Source organism: Alosa alosa, chromosome 4 (assembly GCF_017589495.1).
Source record: "Alosa alosa isolate M-15738 ecotype Scorff River chromosome 4, AALO_Geno_1.1, whole genome shotgun sequence".
In the NCBI taxonomy this organism is placed as follows: domain Eukaryota; kingdom Metazoa; phylum Chordata; class Actinopteri; order Clupeiformes; family Clupeidae; genus Alosa; species Alosa alosa.
In genome coordinates this window covers 24531438-24541501 of record NC_063192.1, presented here as the reverse complement: position 1 = coordinate 24541501, position 10064 = coordinate 24531438, and the positions used below count along the sequence as shown (strand labels likewise).

At 42.4% G+C, this 10064-nt stretch overlaps 1 protein-coding gene across 1 annotated transcript in view; it reads left to right on the top strand.

The window, feature by feature from the left end:
* Positions 1–10064, top strand: part of cacna1fb (calcium channel, voltage-dependent, L type, alpha 1F subunit) — a 48815-nt gene that overhangs the window by 21824 nt on the left and 16927 nt on the right. Inside the window, 13 exon segments of the mRNA XM_048240619.1 lie at positions 269–476; positions 632–752; positions 920–992; positions 1588–1648; positions 2108–2156; positions 2564–2669; positions 3015–3144; positions 4063–4122; positions 5332–5438; positions 7213–7300; positions 7510–7617; positions 7731–7783; positions 7981–8127. Coding sequence (XP_048096576.1) covers positions 269–476; positions 632–752; positions 920–992; positions 1588–1648; positions 2108–2156; positions 2564–2669; positions 3015–3144; positions 4063–4122; positions 5332–5438; positions 7213–7300; positions 7510–7617; positions 7731–7783; positions 7981–8127 — 1311 coding nt within the window.

The following is a 10064-nucleotide window of genomic DNA, read 5'->3' as shown; positions in this document are numbered from 1 at the left end:
TGGAGAATGAACGGACAAAATAAACACAGAGAATAGAAAGCACAATTTGGTGTCTTTAAACGCGATTAGTTGATAGTGGAGCTATTGTATAAAAGCAATATGGCACTCATGTTCATGCAATTGATAGCAGTGTGCTATCTCGCAGTAGTGCTATATTGGTTTATTATACTTTGTTACTGGTATGACATTTGTTGGGCTCCCTGATTCATTTCCGTGTCTAAATTACTGTCTTTTCCCCACCTGTGGAATGTGACCCTTACCTGTGCAGGCACTGGGCAGCCCTGTCCAACCTGGTGGCGTCTCTGCTGAACTCCATGAAGTCCATCGCCTCCCTGCTGCTGCTGCTCTTCCTCTTCCTCATCATCTTCGCCCTGCTGGGCATGCAGCTCTTTGGCGGCAAGTTCAACTTCGACGAGACGCAGACCAAGCGCAGCACCTTCGACGCCTTCCCCCAGGCCCTCCTCACCTGTTTCCAGGTAACATTCAATTATTTGAAACTTTAGACATAAAGTTTGGGTTTTGGTCGTTTGGGGTTTTCTTTTGTCTAGAGTGTTGACTCAAGATTTCCAGAACGTACAAGCAGTCTCAGAATGCTGAAAGTTAATCTGCCTAATGCTGTTTCCATTTGCAGATCTTGACAGGTGAAGACTGGAACATGGTGATGTATGATGGCATTATGGCCTATGGAGGACCACACTTCCCTGGAATGATTGTCTGCTTGTACTTTGTTATTCTCTTCATTTGTGGTAACTGTATCCTTTCACCAAAGACTACCCCTCTGGAAGCCCACTAGTTTATACGAATAATTAATTTGTTAATTGGTGGACTATTGGTAGACTATTAATTGGTAGACTATTTTGTCAAACCCAGACCCCTATAAAATCTTTAGTCTTTATGCGGACCTTAACTTGTAATTCAGACATCCTCCTAAACGTCTTCTTGGCTATCGCTGTGGACAACTTGGCTGGAGGAGAGGAGGAAAAGAAGCCAGAGTGAGTAGCATGTAGCATGTAGCATGTAGCATGTAGCATGTAGCATGTAGACAAGACAAAAGCTGAATGGGAAATGGACTGCTTTTAGAATAGCGCTTCTTTACTCCTCCGCACCTCCGCCCTTCTACTCAAACACTTTACAGAGTAATTCCTCACATTCACCCATTCACTCACACACTCATACACCTAGGTTCTATATACTAGAACCTTTTTTTTTTTCGTATGAAAAAAATTTATTCTCAGTGTTTCACAGCTCCAGAAAGCCCTTCACTAAAGCACCTGTGACGATGTTGTGATGAGGAGGCTAGGGCTGAAGTGGGAACTGTATAAAAAAAAACAGATAATTGTTCACTTATTCCTATTTAGGGAAGCACTTTTCTGTGAGCAGTTGAGTCAACAGCCACTTCAGACTGTAGAGAGAGAACTTGAGCTCCACAACAGCTCTCCCAGCTGTCTCCCCCTTCCTGCCATGTCTTCTTTAAAGCTCTGCATCTTATTTCTGGCCCGGCTGCCATGTCCTCTTTAAAATTTTGCGTCTTGTTTTTGTTCCTTCCACCATGTCTTCTTTAAAGCCTTGCATCTTGTTTCTTCACAGAGTGAAGAAAGAGGGAGAGGAGGGAGCAGAAGCGGAGGGAGAGGGGAATGATGAAGTGAAGGTAAGGAAAGGAGGAGGAGGAGGCGTTCTTAGGGATGGGTCATATAGACTGGGGTTCCCAAGGTCATTGCAAAATTCCATTTTCCAGGCCTGGAAAGTCAAGAAATTCAGCAAATTCCATCAGCAGTTCAGCAAATTTGAAAGTTTTGGGAAAGACATTTTGTTTTATCATATGAAGATGTAATAAAAACATTATGTCATTGTCCATAAATAATGTTTCACTGTGCAGATGTATTCAGAGTGATACAGGTTCTACTACAATTGACATAACCTAAAGGTTTTTCCTTCAGTAATTAGGCCTTACCTGTAGAGTAAAGGAACATTTTGTGTAGCTGTAGGTTGTGAAAGCCAGGAAGGGTTTTGAAACGCTGTCCATGAAAATGGCTGGGAACAGATATAGATCATTGATTTTAATGGATGGAAATGACAACAATGAAAACATGGACATTTGTGTACACAGGTTGATGTGGAGGATGAATATGAACAGGAAGAGGAAAGGGAAGTAGAAGGTGAGCGTTCACAGATGGTTCAGTGATTTTTTCTCTATAGGAAACATAACAATAGTTCAAAGCCCCCTTTTCAGCAGATTGCAAGGTAGAATAAAATTCACCCAAAAAATCAGAAGCTTCGGAAAACATTTTCTTACAAAATCAGCAACAATTTAGTATTACTATTATCTTCATTATATTTTCTAATTTTAATAACACATTTAATTCATATTTGTTGAATGTATAAATGTTCACTCGATGCCTACTATTGCATTTTTAAAACCCATGTTGTCTTTGCTATTTCTCAGTTTCAGTGTTTTGTGCCATGTGCCCTGTTGCCCAGTAGCCATCATGTCTGATTCTGTTGTTGTTGTTGTTTTTGTTGTTGTTGTTGTTATTTTCTGCCTCTTCTCGTGCGGCTGCTGCAGAGGGGGCAGAAGATCAGCTAAAAGTGGCTGACTTTGCCCCACCAAAAGAGAAGGTCATGCCCATCCCTGAGGGCAGTGCCTTCTTCTGCCTCAGCAACACAAACCCGTGAGTCTGGTTCCGCTCGGGGCGCGGGGGGGGGTTTGGGGGCAGTGGCTCTGGAGGCCGGCCCGGCTCGACTGGGCTCAGCTCGGGCCCAGCCTGCTGTGTGTGCTCAGAGTACTTGTGTTTCGGTCAGCTGTTTGGTTGTGTAAATCTGTGTAGCTGTGAGTTCAAGTGTAATGGGATGTGTTGATCCCTGTACTACTTGACCCCATGAGTTCTCCCCCATCCTCTCAACAGATAATTAAAGAATGCACCTGAAATCCAATAACATTTCTCTCTCTCTCTCTCTCTCTCTCCTCTCTCTGACTCTCTCTCTTATTTCCTCTTTCTCTTTTTTCTCTCCCACAGGATCCGAGTAGGCTGCCACACGCTGATCCATCATCATATCTTCTGCAATCTCATCCTGGTCTTCATCATCCTGAGCAGTATCTCCCTGGCTGCAGAGGACCCCATTCGGGCCCACTCCTTCAGAAACAATGTGAGCCTGAATTTCTCCCCCCCCCCACACACACACACACACACAGAACTGTCAACCCAAAGTGGAGGCAGTCTGTGCAGCAGAGGGAGTGAGAAAAGAAAATTAAACAAAAATCCCAGTCATTGAAACAGTCAGTCTTCCTCCTGTGTGTGTGTGTGTGTGTGTGTGTGTGTGTGTGTGTGTGTGTGTGTGTGTGTGTGTGTGTGTGTGTGTGTTTGTGTGTGTGTGTGTGTGTGTGTGTGTGTGTGTGTGTGTCTGTGTGTGTGTGTGTGTGTGTGTGTGTGTGTGTGTGTGTGTGTGTGTGTGTGTGTGTGTGTGTGTGTGGGGTGAGGAGATGCTGGTAGATTGTGATGCTGTCAAACATCACAGTGAAGTCAAATTAAGATGCACTCACTCAAAATCTCCAGAAGGTTCCAAGTGTGTCTATTTTTAACTTGGTCAGAATGCTCTCTGTATGTGTGCTTGTGACTGTGATTGTGAGACACAGAGCAGCATCAATTCCTCTGACATCTGTGAGTGACACAGAATCCTTTGCAGGACCCCTGGCTCTGGTTGTGGTCTGTATTTAGTCTAATGGTTGACCCAAGTGCCTGACCCAAAGGGCCCACAGCGCAGCAGTGCCCGAGCAGCCCACCCAAAGCAGCAGCTGCCCTGATTGCAGTCTTGCTGCGGCTGGACGTGCCAATTTGAGGCAGCTGGGGAGGAGGCCGAGTCCCAGGGTGCAATCAGGGGAGTGGGGGTGGGGGGCGGCAGAGTCAGTGCCTGTGTCAGGGCAGGCAGGGGATGCCACCAGTTAACTCCTCCCTGTCTCACTCACTCTCTTGGTGTGTGTGTGTGTGTGTGTGTGTGTGTGTGTGTGTGTGTGTGTGTGTGTGTGTGTGTGTGTGTGTGTGTGTGTGCTACCTGTGTCTCTCACAGCTCCTGGGCTACGCTGACTATGCCTTCACGTCTATATTCACCGTGGAGATTCTCCTCAAGGTACGTTTCATAATTTCTTGTGATACTCAATTAGATAGTATCAAGGTATCAAATCTACTTGCTATGGAAGCCGTAGTTTACTGCTATATATGGAAGAACAATGCCTCAATGTGGACACCTATAAATAATATTTAGCTTTTGGATTTATGTACAATAATCTTGATGTACATCCTTCATGCTACATATGACGAGGCTACATCCTTTGGTTGGTCACAAGGACTTAAACAAACCTTTAGTTCCTTGCATCCAGCATCAACATTTTGCCTACTAACTTTGCAACTGTTTAAAGGATGCAGTAATTCACTTTAAATTGTTATTCATTCTCTGTTCAAAAATCTAAAACATTTTCACTGCAGAAAACAAAACAGGATAAATCAATTATGAGTAGTTTATTTACCATTTAATGATGTAAAGATCTAGCTATGTGGTGAATGTCAGGTGATTGTCTAATTTCATTCCACATTCACCATGATCATGGAAGATATTCTGATGATTAATCTGCTGTCACTATCATTACCACAGCCAAGTTCAAATTGAACTATTGAAAAAATGAATCTAAAACGGATAGTTCCGGTCCTTGATTATGATTGGCTGAATTGCGTTCGATCTGTATTACTGCGCTACTACAACTCAATACAAAAGTTAGAGTAGCTGCGTCTCGAAGTTGCTTGGCAACCATTCTGATAGAGGAAATATATTTCTTGGCAGAAGAATGATTATCTATGAATACATCATTACATTTCTCATTGCTGTGCCTTTATTTTATGAAATCTTGCCAGATATATGTAGAAACAGTAGAAAATCAAAGAGCCACTTGAGTCCGTAGGTTACACTGATTTTAGAACAGCTAATGGGGGTTTTACTCCGCTAGTGCGTCATGCCTAACGACGGCCCTTAGCTGTTCTAAAATCAGTGTAACCTACGGACTCGAGTGGCTTATTGCTTAATTCAATATGGTCTGTTGCATTATTGCATTTAAAGAATCACTTCAGATGTGCTTAAAAGTGATGAGTACTTCATATTCATATTTGAAATGTACTGGAGTCAAAAGTACAATATTTGCTTGTCAAATATAATGTAAAATACAAATACTCGAAAATCATGCTTAAGTACAGTAATCAAGTAAATGTACCTACAGTAGTTACTGTCCAGTGTCCACCCCTCTTTGTAATTGTGCAAATAAGGCTCTCACCAACTCCTGTGTTGTAGATGACTGTTCATGGGGCGTTCCTCCACAAGGGTTCCTTCTGTCGAAACGTCTCCAATCTGCTGGACCTGTTGGTCGTCAGCGTCTCACTTGTGTCCTTCTTCCTACAGTAAGTGAAGTTTTTGTTACAAAATGACCAAAGCCACAGCCTCCAAACTAAGCTACTAGGGTATAATGCGGTCCTCGGTGACCTATCCTCACAGTTTCATGTTACTGGTTTCATGTTTTCATGTTTCAAGTTCATTTGTCTGGTATCAGGCAGTTTGGCCAAATTTCAAACGTGGGCTTTTCCTGTCCGTGAGCTGTTTCCAATCACCTGAGTTTTTGGACAACACTGTTTGCCCCAGTTTCCACAAGCCGCAGTATCGGTCACGATAGCTGGATGCTCTGACCATGTGTACAGCTATCATGTGACTTTTCTTAGTTGTTTGTCCCTGTTGGATAGGGGATTCATCTGCCCTAGCTGTATTTCACTGATGGTCTGATTCACAATGGCCTGTTATCTTGTAAAATCTTGTTGCTCAGCTGACTATAGTACAGACTATGGTCACTATACAGTGCTTCATGATAATGAAATAGTTATTGATTCAGCTTTGTAGGTGTTAATGTAAGTTTCATTCAAAAATTCACAAACATGCATAATTTCAACTTACTATTGACTATTAGAGGTCACGGAGAAAAAGAACTGCTAAATTAACATAAAAAAAAGCACATCCTCCCAACCTGCAGCGCAGCCACCTGTGTTCCTTGAGTTTAAGCCTCAGAAGGGCCCTAGACAAGACACAGCTGGACTGCAGGAAGCTACTGACGCAAACGAAGCCAGCGATTCCGATTGGGTGTTTATTTTTTAACATCCGTGCCATCCGTGTCATTGAGTTTTTGCCTCTGAGCCTTTGTCATGATGCTGGAGGGCACCAGAGAGATCCCAGTGGACTAACATGCATTCATGAGCCCACATTAAAATAATTTTAAAAAAAACATCAGTAAGTGCAAGGCATAGCAGAGAGCTTGAGGGCGTTCATATGAGTTAAGTGTTTTGAGTAGCCTCTAGAGGACAAACAGAGCAAGTGCATCCACTCCACACTAACTGGGCTTTAAATACAAGAAAATAAATGTTTTCTTCCATTTTGATTTTCTTTTTCTGCATGGATATGTCAGCTCTGATTTGACTTCATCCATTACTAATTTCATACCTGAATACCTGCACCCATCAAGCCCACGGTGACTACAGCACATCCAGTAAACTACATTTCATATTCCAGAGAGGATTAAAGAGAAGGATAAATAAATGGCTTTAGCAGTAAACATAATTACAATCTTCTGAAATCAGATTAGTCCTGACATTACTACTGTTGTCAGTCAGGTAGGGACCTGCCATCTCCAATGCCATGGAAGGAAAAAGTATTTACAGATTTTTTTTAAACTTTTATTTATTATTTTCCTATATTCAGATTTAGCGCTCTAAACCCATGCTATAATGGGTCTCATAAACACTCATGTTGGCTCTTTCACCAGAGAATGCTCTCATACATAAACACACACACACACACACACACACACTTAGAGGTGAATGCTCTCAGCATGATTACCAAGAGTTGATTGGGGCTTTAATCAACATACATGTGCTCAATTGATCTTGTGAGAGAGTACATTTATACTCATATCCCCTGTGAATGCTCATATACCAACACACACCAAAGACACGCATGCATACACTAACTCACAGACATACAAACACATATAATGTTACACAAACACACAAGTAGCAGCTGGGTCAATTGGATTCTAGATGAAAGATTAAAGAGTAGTGATGATGGATCTCCTCTCTCTCTCTCTCTCTCTCTCTCTCTCTCTCTCTCTCTCTCTCTCTCTCTCTCTCTCAGTTCAAGCACCATCTCTGTGGTCAAGATTCTCAGAGTGCTTCGAGTGCTGAGGCCTCTCCGAGCTATCAATAGAGCCAAAGGACTTAAGGTGCATGGATGTGTGTGTGTGTGTGTGTGTGTGCGTGCGTGCGTGCGTGCGTGCGTGCGTGCGTGTGTGTGTTGTATATATATATGTGTGTGTGTGTGTGTGTGTGTGTGTATGTTGTGTGCACGTGAAGGTCCTCTGTATTCGTACACATTCTTTAAGTCAGTCCTCCACCCTATCTCACCACGGTTCATCTGTATGTCTGTTCACAGCATGTGGTTCAGTGTGTGTTTGTGGCCATCAGAACCATCGGAAATATCATGATCGTCACCACACTCCTGCAGTTCATGTTCGCCTGCATCGGTGTGCAGCTTTTCAAGGTACCACAACACAGATTTCAAAGACAATTGTATTTTGCATATTTATATTGAAATGTAACTGTGAAGGGACCAAGTCCTGACATTTTTTTTAACATTAAGCACTCTTTGTGTAGGGAAAGTTTTATCGTTGCACAGATGAAGCCAAGCACACACCGGACCAGTGCAAGTAAGGCCAATGCATACTGTATGTCAGATGTATTCAACATTCAGTTGGATGCATTATCTCTATATGATATATCTGTAATTATCTATCTATCTATCTATCTATCTATCTATCTATCTATCTATCTATCTTCCAAATAGAAAATGCTTAAAATGTGTATGTGTGTGTGTGTGTGTGTGTGTGTGTGTGTGTGTGAATAGAGGGACATTTGTGGTGTATAAGGACGGCGATGTGAATCACCCAATGGTGAGGGAGAGAATATGGCTGAACAGCGACTTCAACTTTGACAACGTGCTTATGGGCATGATGGCCCTCTTCACTGTGTCCACTTTTGAGGGCTGGCCAGCGTGAGTAACACACACACACACACACACACACACATGCATATGCACGGCTTGGGACATATACATGTTTACACACACACACACACACACACACACACACACACACACACACACACACACACACACACACACACACACACACACACACACACACACACACACACACACACATTGAATTTGCAAACCCAACTGGGCCCAGTTTTCCGACTCGTTAAGTCCCACTTATGAACGTCTTCAGATTTTCAGACTGTTTCCCAAAACCATCGTTGCTTAAGAACATTGGGAAAACACTCGTAGATTAACAAGGAATCCTGAGTAGTTCTAGAAAGTTTTTCTATTATCGTATTTAAGTCAATTAACATTTAGGTCCAAAGTTCAAACAGCAACTATGACGTGAAGTCACCTGATTAGAGGATATTTCAGAACTGTTAACATGGACAGCTCCCATTAAGAGCATCTTAAGAGCAGTGCATGTGCATTCACACACTACGAGTATGTTTGGCAAACACATGGAAAAACCAAACAAACGTTCGTAAGATTAATCGTAGAGAACCTCTGTAAGTGCATACTGGGCCCCTGAACATGTCATCATCTCCTGATTTTCTAAGAGGGGCAGTGTTACTGTATATGGATTTACAGTTTTTCTCAGTCGCTTTGGTGCTTTTCTCACATCACTATTAACATTTGCACAGCAGTTAGTGCAATTCTCAAAACAATTAGTGCTAACTGCAAAACCTAGTGGATGACCTGCAAAAGCACGTCACTTGCTCAAAATGGATAGTCCATTCCTCAAAAGCAGGTATTCATGTCAATGAAACTGTCAGTGTCATCAAAATGAGAAGTCTTGACACCATCGTTTATGAACAAGATAGTCAAATGGCTTTGTCATGTTTTCATTATGACAGTTTTCTCAGTGTTTTCCAGTGCAAAAAAGGGTCAGAACTCAGTGACACTACCTGAACATGCTCAGGACAGCACTAAATATAAATATACACATTGCTGTAGTTAGGTGAGTAAGTGAGTACAAGACACTGAATACGTACATTTTTACTGTATGCTCTTTGCAATTCTACAGCATTGTGACAGAATTTGATAACTAGTTCAACAATTTTGTATGTAATGACTCAAGCAATGAAATGAAGACTATTAGTTTTATTGGGAACGACTATTCAGCATTCATAAATGATGTTTTCTAATCAAAGTTCGGGTGGAGCCTTCGGGATGATTGACAGCAATTAACTCACCCACTGCCGCCGCAGGGTAGGCCTATTTAAGCCGACCTCCTTTTCCATACGTCACACGCTCCGACGTTCGCAAAATCATCCACCCTCCTCCCCCTACTCCTCCATTTCACCAACTGCCCTGTTACTCATCCTCCTTACACAGGGGGGTGCAAGCGGTCATCGCTCTATCGCGATGTCCGCTCCAGGCACTCCAGGACCACGGACAGCTACCTTGCCAAACACGCACTTCTCCCATACATTCTAGTCTAGCTGAAGCAATCATATAGAAGGGCGAACTAGTGAAGTATAGTTTATTTTGACTGACATGACATAAGCAAATGATAATGTTAAAAAACAGCAGAGAATTGTATGAAAGCAACTGATACATGTCCAAAAGTATTTGCAATTTGTTCAGAGGAAGGAGAAATTGCTATTATGATGTGCACAAATGACTAAATGTTGTGGAGGTTGAACTAATAGTTATGAGAATTTTCATTCTGATCTGAAAAAAGCACCAAAGCGACTGCAAAAACTGTAATGCAGCGACAGCTCCACACCATACTGTATGCTTTACCTTGGGCTATAAATGTTCTCTCACTCGTTTCTCTCTGTCTCTTTTGCTGTCTGTTTCCCCCTCGCATTCTGTTCCCATTTTTTCATGTCGGATTCTTCCACTCATTCCATACCTCTCTCACGCTCTCTGTATATATTATTATT